Source organism: Leuciscus leuciscus (assembly GCF_965113295.1).
Source record: "Leuciscus leuciscus genome assembly, chromosome: 14".
Classification (NCBI taxonomy): domain Eukaryota; kingdom Metazoa; phylum Chordata; class Actinopteri; order Cypriniformes; family Leuciscidae; genus Leuciscus; species Leuciscus leuciscus.
Genome location: NC_138738.1, coordinates 354,418 through 376,223, shown reverse-complemented (window position 1 = coordinate 376,223; position 21,806 = coordinate 354,418). Strand labels below are relative to the sequence as shown.

Below are 21,806 nucleotides of genomic sequence, written 5' to 3'. Positions count from 1 at the left end.
GCTTTTTTCACGTCAGTTTGGGTGACTTGGGTCTGAGAGCGTCTGATTATAATTTCACAAAGTCATCTGAAGCCATTCCATAGCTTAATGTGAGGGACAGAAGTCTATTTACATCATTAAATTAAAGTTTACGGAAACTCGTTTTCCCTCCTCTGCGGCTGTCAATCATTCTCCATTCAGTATTCAAACAGCGCGTGCGCCTCATCCGGTTACAGCAGGATGCACGGTAAAACTCTCTCCAATGTGCGCATTTAAAAGTTCACATTATAATGTGAACTTTTAAATGCGCACTTGTGAAGCGCTGCACACTGTGACTCCATTTTGCTTTGAGCACATCATTCTGCACCCGCGATGCGCATACGCGCTTTGTGCGCTCTGTTTTGAAGCGTGTCATATTATCATGGTTTTGCGCACTGAAAGATTATTAAAAGCCTATATTTTTTATACCTAGCCTGCACAATACATTTAAAATAAGCATAATTTAATTGTATATTATTTCTGTGTAGTGTAGTGTAGTCTAGGCTATATAAATATATACACTTCTGAATTCTTGACATTCATGTATAAATATAAAATTGTGAAATGTATGATTGCCTGATTGAATTTTATAAGAGTACTAATAGTAATTTGTTTTTATTAACATCTTTAGATTTTATAAAATTACTGTGCAGATTTTCTCAAGAATTACTTTTTGCTGCTGATTTATACACTCACTAAGTTTAATAAAAATACATGATACATTTATGTAATATTTAAAGGTGTTAACTGTAATCTTACACTGCAAAATTATAACTTAAAAAGGATTAAATTCATCACAATTATGTAAGTATCTGGATATTTGCCGCGGGGCGAGGGCTTCGATAACCTCTCTCTTTTTTGACCATACATGTGTTTGCATCCCTGTTATTTGTATAAATTAAATATAATGAATCCTATCAGGATCCTACGTCAATAGATTTTCGTCATAGTTTTTGTCATACAAAACTGGTTTTTATTTAGTTGTCGTCTCGATTTCTTCTGTGGAAAAATGTCGTTGATGAAAATAATGACTAAAATTATTCGTCAACTAAATTAACCCTGCCTCTGGCTGACGTATTTCCTCTAATGCTGATGTGACTTCCTGTTTGTCTTCCAGATAAACCAGGCGACTCACGATCAGGCTCTGGTTCTGCAGAACGCGCTCCAGAACATTCCCAATCCCGGCTCCGAGTGCATGCTGCGCAACGTGGCCATCCGATTGGCCCAGCAGATCTCTGACGAGGTCCTGATCTTCACCGCTGTAAACTTGCAGGATGAGATGTTGTAAACGCGTGTCACACTGATCTGTGTTGTTTTCCAATATCGTACAGAACTTCTTCCAGGCCTCGAAGTACATCCCGGATATCTGTGTGATCCGCGCCGTGCAGAAGATCGTCTGGGCTTCGGGATGTGGGATGGTGCATCTGGTCTTCAGCTCCAACGAAGAGATTAGCCAGATCTACGAAAAGGCACGATTCACGGCTCAATACCAATGTCCTCAGTTAAAGGTGCACTGTGTAATGTTTAGCGGCATCTAGTGGTGAGGTTGTGAATTACACCCAACAGAAGTTACGGTGGCCGACAGGAAGTGATGTCGTCGTCTGAGACAGCAGAGAGTAGCCAGTCAGCAATGAGGTTTCTTTACAAAGATAAATGAAGAAGTTAGGTCTACTTAATCAGTAAAACAATGTAATTGCGAATATTATTGTTACTTGTTCATCATTGTGTAGGTGTTTTATCCGCTGACTTTAGCTCGCTTCTTATCATGAAGAACAACATAGTGACAAAATGCGTTTGTCCGCTCAGGGCCACCGTAGAAACATGTGGATGTAAGCGGACCCGCGGTGTGTGTAGAGAGAAATGCCTCATTCTAAGCTAATAAACACATAACGGTTCATTAAGTAAGATCTTTATACACCACTGAAAACATAGTTATGTGTATGATAATGCATTTCTTTCAGCAGATCCTCCTGAATATCACACAACACACTTTTAAACATACATGTGTCGTTCTTTAGACGAATGCGGGGAACGAGCCTGACGCTGAAGACGAGCAGGTTTGCTGTGAGGCGCTGGAGGTCATGACCTTGTGTTTCGCTCTGCTCCCGACGGCCCTCGACACGCTCAGCAAAGAGAAGGCGTGGCAGACCTTCATCATCGACCTGCTGCTTCACTGCCAGAGCAGGTGTGTGTTCACAGACACAGAGCAGGTGTGTGTTCACAGACACAGAGCAGGTGTGTGTTCACTGCCAGAGCAGGTGTGTGTTCACAGACACAGAGCAGGTGTGTGTTCACAGACACAGAGCAGGTGTGTGTTCACAGACACAGAGCAGGTGTGTGTTCACTGCCAGAGCAGGTGTGTGTTCACAGACACAGAGCAGGTGTGTGTTCACAGACACAGAGCAGGTGTGTGTTCACTGCCAGAGCAGGTGTGTGTTCACAGACACAGAGCAGGTGTGTGTTCACTGCCAGAGCAGGTGTGTGTTCACAGACACAGAGCAGGTGTGTGTTCACTGCCAGAGCAGGTGTGTGTTCACAGACACAGAGCAGGTGTGTGTTCACTGCCAGAGCAGGTGTGTGTTCACAGACACAGAGCAGGTGTGTGTTCACAGACACAGAGCAGGTGTGTGTTCACAGACACAGAGCAGGTGTGTGTTCACTGCCAGAGCAGGTGTGTGTTCACAGACACAGAGCAGGTGTGTGTTCACAGACACAGAGCAGGTGTGTGTTCACTGCCAGAGCAGGTGTGTGTTCACAGACACAGAGCAGGTGTGTGTTCACAGACACAGAGCAGGTGTGTGTTCACTGCCAGAGCAGGTGTGTGTTCACAGACACAGAGCAGGTGTGTGTTCACAGACACAGAGCAGGTGTGTGTTCACAGACACAGAGCAGGTGTGTGTTCACTGCCAGAGCAGGTGTGTGTTCACAGACACAGAGCAGGTGTGTGTTCACAGACACAGAGCAGGTGTGTGTTCACTGCCAGAGCAGGTGTGTGTTCACAGACACAGAGCAGGTGTGTGTTCACTGCCAGAGCAGGTGTGTGTTCACAGACACAGAGCAGGTGTGTGTTCACTGCCAGAGCAGGTGTGTGTTCACAGACACAGAGCAGGTGTGTGTTCACTGCCAGAGCAGGTGTGTGTTCACAGACACAGAGCAGGTGTGTGTTCACTGCCAGAGCAGGTGTGTGTTCACAGACACAGAGCAGGTGTGTGTTCACTGCCAGAGCAGGTGTGTGTTCACAGACACAGAGCAGGTGTGTGTTCACTGCCAGAGCAGGTGTGTGTTCACAGACACAGAGCAGGTGTGTGTTCACAGACACAGAGCAGGTGTGTGTTCACTGCCAGAGCAGGTGTGTGTTCACAGACACAGAGCAGGTGTGTGTTCACTGCCAGAGCAGGTGTGTGTTCACAGACACAGAGCAGGTGTGTGTTCACTGCCAGAGCAGGTGTGTGTTCACAGACACAGAGCAGGTGTGTGTTCACAGACACAGAGCAGGTGTGTGTTCACAGACACAGAGCAGGTGTGTGTTCACAGACACAGAGCAGGTGTGTGTTCACAGACACAGAGCAGGTGTGTGTTCACAGACACAGAGCAGGTGTGTGTTCACTGCCAGAGCAGGTGTGTGTTCACAGACACAGAGCAGGTGTGTGTTCACTGCCAGAGCAGGTGTGTGTTCACTGCCAGAGCAGGTGTGTGTTCACAGACACAGAGCAGGTGTGTGTTCACAGACACAGAGCAGGTGTGTGTTCACAGACACAGAGCAGGTGTGTGTTCACAGACACAGAGCAGGTGTGTGTTCACAGACACAGAGCAGGTGTGTGTTCACAGACACAGAGCAGGTGTGTGTTCACAGACACAGAGCAGGTGTGTGTTCACAGACACAGAGCAGGTGTGTGTTCACAGACACAGAGCAGGTGTGTGTTCACAGACACAGAGCAGGTGTGTGTTCACAGACACAGAGCAGGTGTGTGTTCACTGCCAGAGCAGGTGTGTGTTCACAGACACAGAGCAGGTGTGTGTTCACAGACACAGAGCAGGTGTGTGTTCACTGCCAGAGCAGGTGTGTGTTCACAGACACACTCAACACAAGACATCCAGCTGGTGTTCGGAGGATTTTAGCATCTCCAGTGTGTGTAGGGCTGATTGATCCTTGCGTGTCGGTTAAAAATGTGACATTTTTGCCTATTTTTATTTTAATAAGAATTTCAGTGAAATGAATATACTATACTAGTACTATATTTTAGTTCGATAATGTTTTTTATTTAATATTTTGTATTTTTAGGGGATTTTATGGTACTAAATTACATTTACGCTGTATTTACAGTCCATTTATTCACTTTTTGAGCATAGACCGGAAAATTTTATTTCCAAATGAAACTGTTGTAAATCTTGATGCTTTAGAGCAACAGACTGAAGTTTGATCTCTTCAAAGACGACACTTAGCAGATTATTGAAGAAGTGAAAAAAGTTTTAAAAAGTGAACTTAAAAAAAGTTACAGAATTTTACGTTTATTATGACAAATTTGCAAAAGTACTATTTTAAATTTTTATAGGAAATATATATTTTCAAAAACATGTTTTACTCTAAAACTGTGAGAAAATCAAAGCCATAAATCTAAACAAGTTGTGTTCCAAATTTGAGCTTAATATCTCTAAAAATGATCTTTCAGTGAGATGTTGTTCGGCTGCAGTTCCAAACGCTTCCACTAGAGGAAACTCCTCTCCCATTCATTTCCAATATTGACCGTGAGGAGCTCAAGTGTTTCAGACCTCAAACCTTTACCAAGTTTCGTACCATTCCGATGAAGACAAATATAAAAATGTTCAGTCTAAGAGCACCAGAGGGTTAAGGCTGATTAGCGTGACATTTAACATGAGACCAGAAACTGCGTCGTGTAAAGACTGAGTTGCTAAAGAAACGTTGTGTTTTCCTCAGAGCGGTGCGTCAGATGGCACAGGAGCAGTTCTTCCTCATGGCCACCAGGTGTTGTATGGGCCACCGACCGCTGCTGTTCTTCATCACCCTCCTCTTCACTGTCCTGGGAGTGAGTACAGCCGTCACGTAAGAAGGGTTGACCCATGATGCAACATGTTTAGATGCTGTTAATAATTGCTTGCTGCTGTTTCAGAGTACGGCTAAAGAAAGAGCGAAGCACGCTGGCGATTACTTCACGCTCTTACGCCACTTGCTCAACTACGCGTACAACAGCAACATAAACCTGCCCAACGCCGAGGTGCTGCTCAACAACGAGATCGACTGGCTCAAGAGAATACGAGTGAGTTCACATTAACCGCTCCTCGAGCCGGAGCACGAGAGCCATGGTTTAACTCTTGGGTCTTCATGTGCGTTCAGGACGAGGTGAAGAAGACGAGCGAGACGGGTGTGGAAGAGACCATTCTCGAGGGGCATCTGGGCATCACTAAAGAACTGCTGGCCTTTCAGACGCCCGAGAAGAAGTTCTACATCGGCTGTGAGAAAGATGGTGCTAATCTAATAAAGGTGAATGTCCTATTCATTCAATATTCAACAGTATTATTGATCTCCTGCATTGACACCATTATATGAGAACTGAGCTGGACGATGACATCACGGTTTTATATATATATATATATATATATATATATATATATATATATATATATATATATATGAACTAAATGAACTAAATTGCTTTGAAACAATCAGTGTTGTAAAGCGCTGTGTAAATAAAGCTTACTCGACTATAACTTGATTATTTGATACAGATTTGTTGTAAAAAGGAAGATGACTTAATTTGTCCCTGGCTTCATCTCTGGTGTGTGTCCCTCACAGGAGCTGATTGATGACTTCATCTTCCCGGCGTCTAACGTGTACCTGCAGTACGTGAAGAGCGGCGAGTTCCCGGCGGAGCAAGCTATCCCAGTGTGCACCAGTCCGGCCTCCATCAGCGCCGGCTTCGAGCTGCTCGTGGCACTCGCTGTCGGCTGCGTGCGAAACCTCAAGCAGATCGTCGACACGCTCACGGACATGTACTATCTAGGCACGTGCACTTATTACATTTACACTAAGTCTTTAACAGACGCCTCTGTCCAAAGCGACTTACAAATGAGGACTAAAGCAAGCGAGTCATCATGAAGAGGCAAAAACAACACAAGAAGTGATCAAAATACAAACTTCAGGCATTGCTTAGAGTAGCATAAGCCAGACAAGGGAGGGTTAAAAGAAAAGGAAATCTATATATTTTGTTTTTATGAGGTTATGTGCTCACGGAAGAGGTGAGTTTTCATCTGTCTGTTGAATGTTGTCAGGGATTCTGCATTCGAAAAGATGTAAAGCCTCTGTGAACTGAAGCATGTGTTCTCTAGCGATGCGTTCTGCTGCTGTCTCCCGAACGAGGCTCATGTGTGTAATGCGTGTGTGTTGCCTCAGGTTGCGAGGCTCTGACGGAGTGGGAGTATCTTCCTCCGGTGGGGCCGAGGCCGAACAAAGGCTTTGTGGGTCTGAAGAACGCGGGAGCCACATGCTACATGAACTCGGTGATCCAGCAGCTCTACATGATCCCGCACATCCGGAACGGGCTCCTGGCCATCGAGGGCACCGGCAGCGACATCGACGACGACACGTCCGGGGACGAGAAGCAGGACAACGAGGTACAAACTGCACACGTGTCACTCGACCGCACTGAAAACCCTTAGGCCTCGTTCAGACTGTCAGTCCAAATCCGATTGGAGTCCGATCAGGTTTAGTTGGTGTGAACGGTTAAAAATCACATCTGTACAAATCCGTTTCAAGCTACATTCATATGTGACCCTGGACCACAAAACCAGTCACATGAAATTTAAATTTTGAATAAATAAGCTTTCCATTGATGTATGGTTTGTTTATATATAATATAATATTTATAAAATAATACTAAATAAAGCGGCTCATCCCAGCCTCCGGTTCTGCCTCAGAGCACGGCTACACATTTCCATGTTGTCAAACTGTAATAAGACAACATCTCTATTGCTAACCCCTCCATGTTTCGGTGGTGGTTGTTGTTGTTATATGTATTTTGATGCAAACATCATTGTCATAGAAACCAATGCAGATATTCCGGAAAGCGAAGGAACATGAACGTGTGCATGAACACACAAATCAGATTTGAACCGTTGCGATACACAGTGTGGACATCAATAACTTTAGATCAGATTCCAATCGGATTCAGAAACGCCCGGATTATGAGTGACAGTGTGAGCGAGCTCCAGTGCAGAGATGAAGCCGCGTCTGGATGTTGTGCTGCAGAGTAATGTGGACCCCAGGGATGATGTGTTCAGTTATCATCAGCAGTTTGATGACAAGCCCTCTCTCAATAAGGCGGAGGACCGTAAGGAGTACAACATCGGAGTGCTCCGGCATCTGCAGGTGATCTTCGGGCACCTGGCGGCGTCCCGGCTGCAGTACTACGTCCCCCGAGGCTTCTGGAAGCAGTTCAGGTACTCACGCCGCACGAGTCTGAAGCACAGCGTGTTCTACACTTCATAATAATATTAGCTGCATTTACACAGACCCTAATAATCCACATGAAAACTGGAGAGTGTGGCGTAATGACGTGTGTTCGTACAAGGAGCTTAAAGTGCTTGAATTTGACTTTCTGAAATGTAAGTCCTGGAAAACAGCCATAGTTATGAAAAGGTGCTTGAATTATTGAAAGACAAGACATGTCAAATTAGTGTTTTATTTTATCGATAAAACAATCTTTTCACACAAAATGAATGCTTTAGTCCGTCTGATATAGATATAGAGGCATTTTGGTTAATATTGCTCATAAATATCCAAGTAAAAGATACAGCTTTATTCTAAAGGTCCATCATATATTCATGAAAAAAAATCAGTTTGAATAAGTGAAGTCTCTGTCATAGTGTCCTTTCAGTGGTTAAAGTTACAGTCATGCATACTTTGCTTGAGCTGCACTTTATTTGTACCATTTTGTTTTATTAGTTTATTTTCCTTTATTTATTTATTTTTGAATTTGACAGATAATAAAGATGTTAAGTGAGATCTGATTGTAGTCCTTGAAAGTCCTGTATCTGTAGGAACCCTGCGTATGAAGCGCGCAGCGAGCAGCAGCTGTTGTTGTTGTTGTTGTTGTTGTTGTTGTTGTTGCACAACACGGCACAAAACTGCATGTGCAGATCAAGATTAAGTCTGCTTTTAAAACGAAGAAAAGCAGCGATGGTCGGAGGATGGTTCGCATGCTGGCAAACACACTGGCAACACACTTGCAAACACACTGCAAACACACTGGCAAACACACTGGCAAACACACTGCAAACACACTGGCAAACACACTGGCAAACACACTGGCAAACACACTGCAAACACACTGCAAACACACTGGCAAACACACTGCAAACACACTGCAAACACACTGGCAAACACTGCAAACACACTGCAAACACACTGGCAAACACTGGCAAACACACTGCAAACACACTGGCAAACACACTGGCAAACACACTGGCAAACACACTGCAAACACACTGGCAAACACACTGCAAACACACTGGCAAACACACTGGCAAACACACTGGCAAACACACTGCAAATACACTGCAAACACACTGGCAAACACACTGGCAAACACACTGCAAACACACTGGCAAACACTGGCAAACACTGCAAACACACTGCAAACACTGGCAAACACACTGCAAACACACTGGCAAACACACTGGCAAACACACTGGCAAACACACTGGCAAACACACTGCAAACACACTGGCAAACACACTGCAAACACACTGGCAAACACACTGGCAAACACACTGGCAAACACACTGCAAATACACTGCAAACACACTGGCAAACACACTGGCAAACACACTGGCAAACACACTGCAAACACACTGGCAAACACACTGCAAACACACTGGAAAACACACTGGCAAACACACTGGCAAACACACTGGCAAACACACTGCAAACACAGGAAAGATGCTTGTTTGCACAGTGAGCGCAGTTTATGACATATAAATGCGCACAACAACCCGATCACTTTATTTAGTGTTCATTCATGTAAAAAGAATAACTTTCTTCTGATGGTGTGTGTGAACATCGGCCACAGCAGAACCAGATTTAGCGTGTTATATAAAGTTAAAGTTAGTAATTTAGTCTCATTTCCCGGATTAATATCCAGACACAGCGGTGAGTGAAACACTGTGACATGTTCAAGAGTTCTGATCAATCACTGGCTTGAGTTTGAGGCGTTTGTTAGACCAGTGGCTGATGGGTAAATGTGTGTGTGAACCGTCATTATTGGTGTTGTTCAGCGGCTCATGTGAAGACGTCTGCGTTTGATTGGTTCTTGCAGGTTATGGGGGGAACCAGTCAATCTGAGAGAACAGCACGACGCGCTCGAGTTCTTCAACTCGCTGGTGGACAGTCTGGATGAGGCGCTGAAGGCCCTCGGGCATCCCAGCATGCTCAGCAGGATCCTGGGGGGCTCGTTCGCAGACCAGAAGATCTGTCAGGGTTGTCCTCACAGGTGAGAGAAGGATTGTCAATCATTCTGAGGGATTTTCTGTGTGTGTGTGTGTGTGTGTGTGTTCCAGTGTTAATTGTGACAGCAAATTCTGATATAGGTTTAGTGATAGTCTTTTGACTAAAATGCCATTTAGTTTTAGTCATATTTTAGTCACCTGAATTGTTTTAGTTCTAGTCTACAGTAGATTTAGTCAACTAAAATATTATGGGTTTAGTTCAATTGTAATGCATTCATTTAGAATTTCTCTAAAATGTCCAAACTCATATACTCTCAGAGAAAACATCTATTAATCTGTTAATGTGATTAATATTAAGGGCACAGACGGCATTAGGTTTACTACGCACTGTCACTTTAAGACTGAATGCGTGGATCCACTGCACTGATGCACATCTGATACCTCACTGTTGATGTTCTGTAGAGACACAACCGACGGTGTTTACGTGAATACTCTCCACGGACGTTTAGACTTGATGTTGTGCTGTCTGTGTGTACGGCTGCATGCTTCAAGTGTGTGTGTGTGTGTGTGTGCGCGCACTGAAAACCACACTGAGTAAACCTCTCGTCACTCTTCTTCAGATTTCTCCATACGTCTGCTCTTCTCTTTCTCACAGACGGTTACATTTGTAAAGTTTTTTGAGACACGCTTCAAGTGCATGATGACTCGTGTCCCGCCGGGTAGATCCGCACGTTACAGTTCACATGTGCGCATGTACCACACACACACACACATCCGTTCTGACGGGGTCTCTTCCCAAATCTCTGCCTAACATTTTCGTCATAGTTTTTGCCATTCAACACTGGTTTTTATGTAGTTCGCGTCTCGTTCTTGTCTGTGAAAAATGAACACTGGTGTGTTCACAGGTATGAGTGTGAGGAGTCCTTCACAACGCTGAATGTTGACATCAGGAACCACCAGAACCTCCTGGACTCTTTAGAACAGTACGTCAAAGGGGATCTCCTGGAAGGAGCCAACGCCTACCACTGTGAGAAGTGCAACAAAAAGGTAGGATGTCTTCCCTGACTCTCCCAAACTTGTGTAAAGTGCAAATCAGTGACGTCTTCCTGTGGTTTTCACTCGTGCTTTTTTGCTGAAAGGTGAAGAGCGACTCTGTGCATGTGCTGTAAGATGCTCTCTCTGTTCAACACAGTTCATCAGACTGTCCTGCGTTTAATACAAGCAGAATGCTCTTTTATGAAGTTATTTCACTTAAGGACTTTAGTAAGATGATGCCTGAAAAAGTTTGGGATTTTTTTAATCATGTTAATTTAAAATAATAATTTGTATAATATGACTTCTTGTGTTTGCTCTCTCTCTCTCTCTCTCTCTCTCTCTCTCTCTCTCTCTCTCTCTCTCTCCCCCCCCCCGTCTATCCTGTGGTTTCCCGTCAGGTGGACACCGTGAAGCGTCTCCTCATAAAGAAGCTCCCGCCGGTGTTAGCCATCCAGCTGAAGCGCTTCGACTACGATTGGGAGCGCGAGTGTGCGATTAAGTTCAATGATTACTTCGAGTTCCCTCGCGAGCTGGACATGGAGCCGTACACGGTGGCCGGCGTGGCGAAGCTGGAGGGGGACGAGGTTCCGCTGGAGAGCCAGGTTATCCCGGAGAACCCCCCGGCGGATCCCGACGCTAGCTCGCGCTACAGGCTCGTGGGCGTGCTAGTGCACTCGGGTCAGGCTAGCGGCGGACACTACTACTCGTACATCGTGCAGCGCCACGGCAGCGACGGCGACGGGCTGAAGGACCGCTGGTATAAGTTTGACGACGGTGACGTGACGGAGTGTAAGATGGACGATGACGAGGAGATGAAGAACCAGTGCTTTGGTGGAGAGTACATGGGTGAGGTGTTCGATCACATGATGAAGCGCATGTCGTACCGGCGGCAGAAACGCTGGTGGAACGCCTATATTCTGTTCTACGAGCGCATGGACACCACAGGGGGCGACGGCGAGCTGCTGAAGTACATCACCGAACTCACGCTCGCGTCCCGGCCCAACCAACCCAAGATGCCCTTGGCCATCGAGGCCAGCGTCCGCAAGCAGAACGTGCAGTTCATGCACAGCCGCATGCAGTTCAGCCTCGAGTACTTTCAGTTCATGAAGAAATTGCTGACCTGCAACAGCGTGTACCTGAACCCTCCTCCAGGTGAGACCCCCCTCAGGCCCTGTCCACGCCTACAGCTCAGGCCATTCGTCCACACGCACACGCAGGATACGCTCTCTGAAACCAAACTTATTGAAAACTCCTGCCTGGGTGAAGATTTTTAGAAACTCCGGTTCAGTGTTGTTGTGTAGAAACCGCAGATTCTGGCTTGTGACGTCAGAACCGGAACCAGTAATAACCTTTTTTCCAGGCTTCTGATTGGCCAACATTGCTTTACGGTTAGGGTTATATCGCCACCTGTTGGTTTGGCATGCTTTTGACAGCGTTTTCTTGCGTTTTCATGTGGACGTGAATGTGGAGGAAAAGCCCGTGTGCGTGTGGAGTAGGCCTCAGTCATTGGCTCGTGTCTGAGTATCTGTAGCGTCTGATGTATTGAGATGCTCCTCTTCTCTGCTCCTTCTAGGTCAAGATCACCTTTTACCAGAAGCTGAAGAAATAGCCATGATAAGTATACAGCTCGCTGCCAGATTCCTGTTTAGCACCGGCTTCCACACGAAGAAGGTCGTCCGAGGCCCTGCGAGCGACTGGTGAGCGTTAGCTGAGCGTTAGCTGAGCGTCAGCTGTCGAAACTGGACACGCCTACTATATAGTGTTCATTTTATCAGCTATTTTTACATTTAGTCTTAGTCCTGTGTCAGATGTACTTTTTAGTTTTTATCATATTTAGTCAACCTTGCTCTGTTTTCATTCAGTCAAGGTTTAGTCGACTAAAAGCCCTGGGCATTTTATCTAGTTTTAGTCATTAAAAACTTAGTCATGCTGCATAATGGTTCAGTTTATAATAGGCTAACGATTATTTTGCTTAATTATAATCACAATTGTTGTCATTTGAGAAATGTATATTTGCATTTCATCAGAATTATTGCTCTTTCATATACAAGTACAAATCTAGAGAATGTCTCGTATAGTCTCATGATGTCTCGTATAGTCTCATGATGTCTCGTATAGTCTCATGATGTCTCATAGAACTCGTCTGCATGGTTTATTTCCCCTAATCTGGTTTCCTGGGTTTTTTTTCATAGGCTATTTGTCATAAATTAACCCATTCTCTAACATTATAAAAACAAGACATTTCTCTCAAAAATTAAAACGGTGACATTTGTAACGTAATACAAATTACATTCATGTTTTTTTTATTAAAACAACAGCAACAAAAAAACAACAACTATATATTGTCTCACAGAGCAGCGCATGTGCATTTATTCATATAGTCGAGATTCATGTTTGGAATTATTACAGAAGGTTTGATCGCAGTCTTAAGGGCCGTACACACCGGGACGAATATCGGCGCGCGTTATTCGCCAGCGTTTTTCAACGCGTGTTTTGTGTTCACACCCAAGCGATATTCGCTGACGATGAGCCGAGTGAACATGCGAATTCATTCCCTGACATTAGATGGCGCTTAATGTAAAACAGAAATACAATACCACTCCATAACAGTCTATACTCTGCAATACCACTCCATAACAGTCTATACTCTGCAATACCACTCCATAACAGTTCTCTTTTATCAAGATTTTTGTAGTCGCTGTCGCATTTGTCATATAGTTCTTTATGTTCCGACACCAACGAGACCAGCAGCTCTACATTCATCTTGCCTTGCATCTTCCTCGTCTTATTTCTTCCCGGTGTTGTGCCGAATTTCGACCCCCTGCCAAATTATTACCCCCCACGTTGAAGTCAGTACCTGATTGCCTAATCCTAACCCCACCCCTAATCCTAACCCCTCCCCCACAACTAATCCTAAACCTACCAATACTAGGGGGGTAATAATTTGGCAGGGGTCGAAATTCGGCACAACACCGGCAGTGTCTGTCTATGGGCAGTGTAGACGCTACTTGGCGTATATCTTCTTCGCTGTTACGTATGTGTGCTCGGCAAGACCGTTTTGTGTTTGAGCGCCCCCAAGTTATGTTTTACTGTAACTTCAGAAGCTCCAGACACATGAGCAAAAGCGGCAATCTCATTGGCCGGATAGTTTTTGACGCGGCGCGTCAAACCAAAAAAACGAACCCGAGGCGTTTTAAAAAAAAAATTCGCTTTTACGCGTGGCGTTTTTCGCGTCGGTGTGCACACTCACATTGGCGCCCTTTGTTTAGTCACGAGGCGTTAAACGTCGGCGAATATCGCGCGCGAAATTCGTCCCGGTGTGTACGGGCCTTTAGTCACAGAAACCAGCGCAAGAACCTCGTTTCGTGATTTAAAGAAATTAACAATATTAACAATAAGAATAATAGAATAATAGTCAAGTCATGAAAGTATGGGAATTACTAAAGGCCGTTCACACTTAGTACAATAACTTTAACTAAAACATTAAAGATATAGTTCTAAAAGTCTAAATATAAGAGTCCATCCCACAACTATTGAAAACTAAAGACAAGTGAACAGTCAGTAATAAAATAAGAACAAATACACAAATTACAAGCAGAGATGAACACTAAATAAAGCTACAAAGTCTAACAGAGGATTATTCAGGTACAGAAATAAAAAATTAGGCCTAAATGTAAAATAACACTATTTATTCACTGTAGAAAAAATTGTTAAAGCTGTATTTTGTTTTATTAACATTAATGACATTAATAAGAATATTAGGCTTTGTTATTTAGTCTCTGCTTGTAATTTGTGTAATTGTTCCTATTTTATTACTGACTGTTCACTTGTCTTTAATAATGTTTGAACTTTACCAGCTAGGCTAGCAGTTTTTGATGTGGTTTTGAGCTTTAAGTAATAAATAAAAAGCTAATTTATAATAATATTATATATAAATTATAATTTTTTAACATTTTATTTTAAATTTTTTTGCTAAACCCGAAAACTGATCCGATCCGTGGCTCAAAAACCATAGATGATCCGAACTGTGAATTTTGTGATCCGTTGCACCACTAGTGTGTCCGGTGGTGCGTTCAGCGCCCGGTCCAGGTGTGTGGTCAGTGTCACCTGACCCATCTCTCTTCTGTTTCTCCATCAGGTATGACGCCCTGTGTCTCCTGTTGCGTCACAGCAAGAACGTGCGCAGCTGGTTTGCTCACAGCGTGTTGTTCTCCTTCCCCACGCGCTTCTCCGAGTTCCTGCTGGAGTGTCCCAGTGCCGAGGTCCGCGGAGCCTTCGCCAAGCTAATCGTTTTCATTGCACACTTTTCCCTGCAGGATGGCCCGTGTCCTGCTCCAGTTACCTCTCCCAGCACATCCACACAGGTGAGAGAAACCAGTGCAGGAGAGAAACCAGTGCAGGAGAGAAACCAGTGCAGGAGAGAAACCAGTGCAGGAGAGAAACCAGTGTAGGAGGATCTCACAGATCCGTGTCCCACCTTCCTCAATCAGTGATTCAGCTAAACCTTGTTGTGCTTCTCTGTGTCATGTAGACTAGGCTGAAAACATTGTGGGGTCTACTCTCAGATGAAATGGATTTATCAGTTTTTAAAGGTCTTTTAAATGGGAGAAAGGAAAGTTCCTATATTAAAATGCCCCTGTGATGCTATCTTAAAGGTTCCTAGTTTCCGCTGCAGCTTCAGCTCTTTTCTCTCAGTGTCTGAAACGCTTCCATCAAGGATTCAGTCTCTCTAAGCTCCGCCTCTCTGAGAGCTGCTCTGCTGTGATTGGTCAGAAAGCAAACGCTCATTATCATATCTGAATCTCAGCTCTTGATCACAGTGATACGAACAGTAACGATGGCGTGGGTTTTACCGTATCAATCTCAGAAAACAGCGTCTTCTCCACATGAACAACACGAACCAAACTCTCCCAGTCTCAGATACACTACAGTGTTTGAGGGCGGAGCTAAGAGACGCTGCTAAGCCAATCAACACCACAGGCTGGCATTATGCTAATGAGTTACAAACCTACGCAGGATCAGCAGAGAATAAATTACTGACTCGTTTCAGAGACAAACACTATTTATCTGCACTTTGATCTGTCAGAGCTTGTACAGTCACAGACAGCTCTATTACACACTGTATGAAAGGGAACATCTGAAAAAGCATAATGGGGCACTTTAACAAATGCCCAGCAAAAGTGGGTTCTAGACTCCCTTGTTTATACCAGTTGCCGAATAGGCCATTACAGGATGACACACAAGTTTTAAATATTAGGAAAAGATCCACCAACATGTTCTCTTTGTCAAAATCCTGTATCCCTGTAGGATGGATAGCCTGTATCCCTGTAGGATGGATAGCCTGTATCCCTGTATCCCTGTAGCATGTTTTATTAGATAGCGATGGGTTTAGCCGCTTTTTTATTCAGTTTAACTCTTTAAAATAATTTTTTAACAGTGTTAAAGGAGTAGTTCACTTCAGAATGATAATTTCCTGATAATTTCCTCTCTCTCACGTCATCTAAGATGTTCATGTCTTTCTTTCTTCAGTGGAAAAGAAATGAAGGTTTTTGAGGAAAACATCAGGATGTTCCTCCATATAGTGTCTTCAATGGGGTCCAACGGGTCGAAGGTCCAGATGTGAGTTTCAGTGCAGCTTCAAAGTCTCGACACGATCCAGCCGAGGAATAAGAGTCTCATCTAGACAAACCAGCCCACATTTTAGAACAAAATAAACATTTATATACTTTAAACCACTAATGCTGGTCTTGCACTAGCTGTGATGCGCCACACATTACGTAATCAGGTTGAAAGGTCTAGCGTGACGAAGGCGGAAGAACAGATCTAGTGTTTACAAAGCCAACGTGTAAAGACTGAGTCAAACGCCATTTACAAAATAAATACATAAATAAAAGGTAAAACTACAATGTTGGACAATTTTGAAGTTGGAGGAGAAAATGAGAGGAAGTTTTTCGTCCTATCCTACAATTCTGAGCCGGAACACGCGTGACCTTTCACCCTGATTACGTAATGTGTGAAGTCGTGGACGTGCAAGACGAGCATTAGTGGTTAAAAGTATATAAATGTGTATTATTTTGTTATAAAATGTGGGCTGGTTTGTCTAGATGAGACTCTTATTCCTCGGCTGGATCGTGTCGAGACTTTGAAGCTGCACTGAAACTCACATCTGGACCTTCGACCCGTTGGACCCCATTGAAGACACTATATGGAGGAACATCCTGATGTTTTCCTCAAAAACCTTCATTTCTTTTCCACTGAAGAAAGAAAGACATGAACATCTTGGATGACGAGAGAGAGAGGAAATTATCGGGGAAATTATAATTCTGAAGTGAACTACTCATTTAAACCAAATTTATTCTTTAGCTTTTAAAAACCTTATACAGTTTCTCAGCATGAAGAGCCACAGAAGCTGGCGAGGCGTTTAAACAGCTGTTTGTCATTGTGAACAGGCCTGTGACCCCGTGACCCTGAGTGATCACCTGTTACGGGCGGTGCTGAACTTGCTGAGGAGAGAAGTGTCTGAACACGGGCGGCACCTTCAGCAGTACTTCAACCTCTTCGTCATGTACGCCAACCTGGGTGAGTGCTCATTCTCTCGACTCCCATGAGTCTCCACAGGGAGCGTAGAAGGTTAGAGGGGACATATCAAGAAAATCTGACTCTTCCCGTGTGTAGAGATTATAAGTACTATAATCGGGTCCCGGTGCTTCTACCAACCCAGAAAACGTGAAAAGTGAAACCCAGTAACTGTGTTCTGGTGAGCCTTTCTCTGCAAGCATGTCAGAAAATAAGCCAATCAGATTTCGCTCTCCTTCTGACATATGAAGAGGATCTTATTATAATATTACCGGCCCTTAATCTGCACGTTTACACACACCAGCCGACATTTGGTTCCACAAGCGACAACAGAGACCAGTTCTAGAGCAATGATAAAGATCCAGCAAAGCCTGAAACTGTTGTGTGGTTGAGCACAGACGAGCACTGAACACTATTGACCAGAACATGTCACCGCTGTCTTATAAACACCTCAGGAACTGTGGACACTTGTGGAGAAGTTAAACATGATGATGAGATGATCAATGTAACTCCACAACAACTACAGAAATGTCTCCACTAACATTCAGAAGCTCTTCCTGAGTCTCTCCGTAAGGCTGCACTCGCTACTGGTTATTCTGGGATTCTGGATGAGTGAGATTGGCCTGTTTGGTTATTGCTGGAGTTTCTGAAGCTCGTGTAGAGACTCCGCCCTCTTCTGAATGGAGGCGGAGCTAAAGCTCATTTGCATTTAAAGCGACACACAAAAACTGCGCATTTTTGCTCACACCCAAAAAGGGGCAAATTTGACAATCTCTAATAAATGATCTGGTATTTTGAGCTGAAATTTCACAGACACATTCTGGGGACACCAGAGATTTATATTACATCTTGTGAAGAGGGGCATAATATGTCACCTTTAAAGGTAACTGAGTGTCATAATATTACCCATCTGTCTGTTGCAGGTCTGGCAGAGAAGACGCAGTTGCTGAAGTTAAGCGTGCCGTCCACCTTCATGCTGGTGGCGCTGGACGAGGGTCCCGGTCCTCCCATCAAGTATCAGTACGCAGAGCTGGGCAAACTCTACACGGTGGTGTCGCTGCTGCTGCGGTGCTGCGACGTGTCCTCGCGCATGCAGTCCTCCATTAACGGTGAGGGTTAGTCGTGCTGTCTTTCCAGCTTCACGTCTGGTGTTTTCGCTGCACGTGAGCTACGAATGAATGGGTCCCAAACAGAAGCACGTCATCACTAGACTTTGGCGATATTATCTCAGGAACTAATTCATTTCGTGAGGAGAATTTTTACCTGTAAATGGCGAACGCTAATATATGGCCCATCCCTACTCTCAGCTGATCTGAGCCACTGTTCTCCGACAGGGAACCCCCCGCTGGCCAACCCGTACGGTGACCCCGGCCTCACGCTTCCCATCATGCCCCTGCAGCCGCCCGTGGCCGAGACCCTGTTCGTGCGCACCAGCTACGTGAAGAAGATCATCGAGGACTGCAGCAACTCTGAGGAGACGGTGAAGCTGCTGCGCTTCTGCTGCTGGGAGAACCCACAGTTCTCCTCCACGGTGCTCAGCGAGCTGCTCTGGCAGGTGTGTGTGCGTGTGCGTGTGTTTGTGCGTGTGTGTGTATCTTCCTCACGACACTCACTGAATGTTCTCGCTCTGCTAGGTGGCGTATTCCTACACCTATGAGCTGAGGCCGTACCTGGATCTCCTGCTGCAGATCCTCCTGATCGAGGACTCGTGGCAGACGCACAGGTGAGGCTCACTGCGGTCACATGCTCACTCATAACGGTCACATGCTCACTCATAACGAGATTATAATGAGATTCAGGGAATATATTCTGATTAAACTCATGTAAACGCAATGCTTTGATCAAATTGATGCGATTAAGCTCATAATTGTAGTGTCCATAAGCGGCTTTCCCACCGGAGGAACCTCTTCATCGTTCCTAGAGCTATTGGCGGATGTTGGCGTGTTCGCACCGCAGGAACTACTTTACTCCTCCTCCAGAGTCGCTCTAACCCAGCGCTATAGGAACTCTCCGTGACGTTAATGCTCGCTGATTGGCCAAACGCATGCGAAACACCATCACCCGCCATTATTAAACAGCACACAGATTATAGCCTATATATTTACTCCAGAAACTAACTCTACGAACATGGGGTACAGTGACAGATGAGCCTCTAAACCTTTACACTTTGGCAATAAATAGGCATGTAAAGACTTTACTGGCCTCTCCTCCACTCTCAGCTCGTGCTTGTGACGGCTCCATGAACAGCAGCAGGGAAGAAGTTGCTGAAGAAACAAGTGTATGTTGACAGCGTTGTGTGACATGAATGTAATGCAGTATAATGATGACACTTTTACGTGCGTCACTGAATGCGTCCATAGAAATGTTTTTAGTAGTTTAAAACAGGAACACATGATGTATGCTTTCATCACTTGTGCCGGGCTTTGTGAAAATAACCACAATTCTTGGAGATAATCAGAAAAATGAAAACTGCGTGTAAGCGGAGGTGAAGAGGTTTGCTGGTGTCATGTAAACACTACTGCGATTACACCCTGGCTCTGATTACTGGGAATAATGGCATCATTGCTGCACGTGTCAACAGACGATGTTGAGCAAGTGTCCTCACTCCTGCCGGTGTCCTTCTCTGTTTAGGATCCACAATGTTTTGAAGGGCATCCCTGATGACCGAGACGGGCTCTTCGACACCATCCAGCGCTCCAAGAACCATTATCAGAAACGGGCCTATCAGTGCATTAAGTGCATGGTGGCGCTGTTCAGCAACTGCTCTGTGGCCTATCAGATCCTGCAGGTGAGCCGTGCACACCATCCACACCCACACACACCCACACACACCCACACACACCCATCCACACTTCCTGCTCAATCCCAGAGTCCAGTTAGCACAGCAGAAGCCATTCTAGGAGGCTTGTCTGCAGCCGGAGGATCTGTCTGAACGCTCGGAAAAGGGACGAACTTCGTTTTTTATCATTTTGTCAAGTCGAGTCTCCTTCATTTATCCAGCGCTCTAATACAGAGTTTCACAGCAGGTTTACAGTGATAACAGGAGATTACAGTAACAGAGATTAGGCTTTACAGCAGATCTAGAATAAAGTTATTGTCCAGATAAAGTTAGTTTTGATTGATTCACTTCCGTTGTAAAGATCATTAGTTATTAACTTAGTGGCCGCTAACACACACCGTTCTCACAGGAAACAGAAACTTTAATGCGTTACGGCTGTTCATTCACACAATAGTGTTTGGAGCTGGAGAACACACACTCTGGAGCTGGAGAACACACACTCTGGAGCTGGAGAACACACACTCTGGAGCTGGAGAACACACACTCTGGAGCTGGAGAACACACACTCTGGAGCTGGAGAACACACACTCTGGAGCTGGAGAACACACACTCTGGAGCTGGAGAACACACACTCTGGAGCTGGAGAACACACACTCTGGAGCTGGAGAACACACACTCTGGAGCTCGAGAACACACACTCTGGAGCTGGAGAACACACACTCTGGAGCTGGAGAACACACACTCTGGAGCTCGAGAACACACACTCTGGAGCTGGAGAACACACACTCTGGAGCTGGAGAACACACACTCTGGAGCTGGAGAACACACACTCTGGAGCTGGAGAACACACACTCTGGAGCTGGAGAACACACACTCTGGAGCTGGAGAACACACACTCTGAAGCTGGAGAACACACACTCTGGAGCTGGAGAACACACACTCTGGAGCTGGAGAACACACACTCTGGAGCTGGAGAACACACACTCTGGAGCTGGAGAACACACACTCTGAAGCTGGAGAACACACACTCTGGAGCTGGAGAACACACACTCTGAAGCTGGAGAACACACACTCTGGAGCTGGAGAACACACATTCTGGAGCTGGAGAACACACACTCTGAAGCTGGAGAACACACACTCTGGAGCTGGAGAACACACACTCTGAAGCTGGAGAACACACACTCTGGAGCTGGAGAACACACACTCTGGAGCTGGAGAACACACACTCTGGAGCTGGAGAACACACACTCTGAAGCTGGAAAACACACACTCTGGAGCTGGAGAACACACACTCTGAAGCTGGAGAACACACACTCTGGAGCTGGAGAACACACACTCTGGAGCTGGAGAACACACACTCTGGAGCTGGAGAACACACACTCTGGAGCTGGAGAACACACACTCTGGAGCTGGAGAACACACACTCTGGAGCTGGAGAACACACACTCTGGAGCTGGAGAACACACACTCTGAAGCTGGAAAACACACACTCTGGAGCTGGATAACACACACTCTGGAGCTGGAGAACACACACTCTGGAGCTGGAAAACACACACTCTGGAGCTGGAGAACACACACTCTGGAGCTGGAGAACACACACTCTGAAGCTGGAGAACACACACTCTGGAGCTGGAGAACACACACTCTGGAGCTGGAGAACACACACTCTGAAGCTGGAGAACACACACTCTGGAGCTGGAGAACACACACTCTGGAGCTGGAGAACACACACTCTGGAGCTGGAGAACACACACTCTGGAGCTGGAGAACACACACTCTGGAGCTGGAGAACACACACTCTGAAGCTGGAAAACACACACTCTGGAGCTGGAGAACACACACTCTGAAGCTGGAGAACACACACTCTGGAGCTGGAGAACACACACTCTGGAGCTGGAGAACACACACTCTGAAGTTGGAGAACACACACTCTGGA

At 45.3% G+C, this 21,806-nt stretch overlaps 1 protein-coding gene and 1 long non-coding RNA gene across 2 annotated transcripts in view; both read left to right on the top strand.

Annotated features, from left to right (window-relative positions):
* Nucleotides 1-21,806, top strand: part of LOC309513639 (ubiquitin carboxyl-terminal hydrolase 9X-like) — a 53,448-nt gene that overhangs the window by 26,549 nt on the left and 5,093 nt on the right. Inside the window, 19 exon segments of the mRNA XM_082189570.1 lie at nucleotides 1,136-1,261; nucleotides 1,350-1,487; nucleotides 2,037-2,203; nucleotides 4,955-5,063; nucleotides 5,148-5,294; nucleotides 5,372-5,518; nucleotides 5,831-6,038; nucleotides 6,428-6,648; nucleotides 7,283-7,473; nucleotides 9,351-9,524; nucleotides 10,386-10,527; nucleotides 10,914-11,667; nucleotides 12,089-12,212; nucleotides 14,654-14,879; nucleotides 16,965-17,094; nucleotides 18,015-18,200; nucleotides 18,426-18,646; nucleotides 18,726-18,814; nucleotides 19,723-19,879. Coding sequence (XP_082045696.1) covers nucleotides 1,136-1,261; nucleotides 1,350-1,487; nucleotides 2,037-2,203; nucleotides 4,955-5,063; nucleotides 5,148-5,294; nucleotides 5,372-5,518; nucleotides 5,831-6,038; nucleotides 6,428-6,648; nucleotides 7,283-7,473; nucleotides 9,351-9,524; nucleotides 10,386-10,527; nucleotides 10,914-11,667; nucleotides 12,089-12,212; nucleotides 14,654-14,879; nucleotides 16,965-17,094; nucleotides 18,015-18,200; nucleotides 18,426-18,646; nucleotides 18,726-18,814; nucleotides 19,723-19,879 — 3,657 coding nt within the window.
* Nucleotides 3,905-4,191, top strand: LOC309474567. The gene is made up of 2 exons (XR_014197387.1): nucleotides 3,905-3,957; nucleotides 4,079-4,191. It is a non-coding gene; the product is annotated as an uncharacterized lncRNA (long non-coding RNA).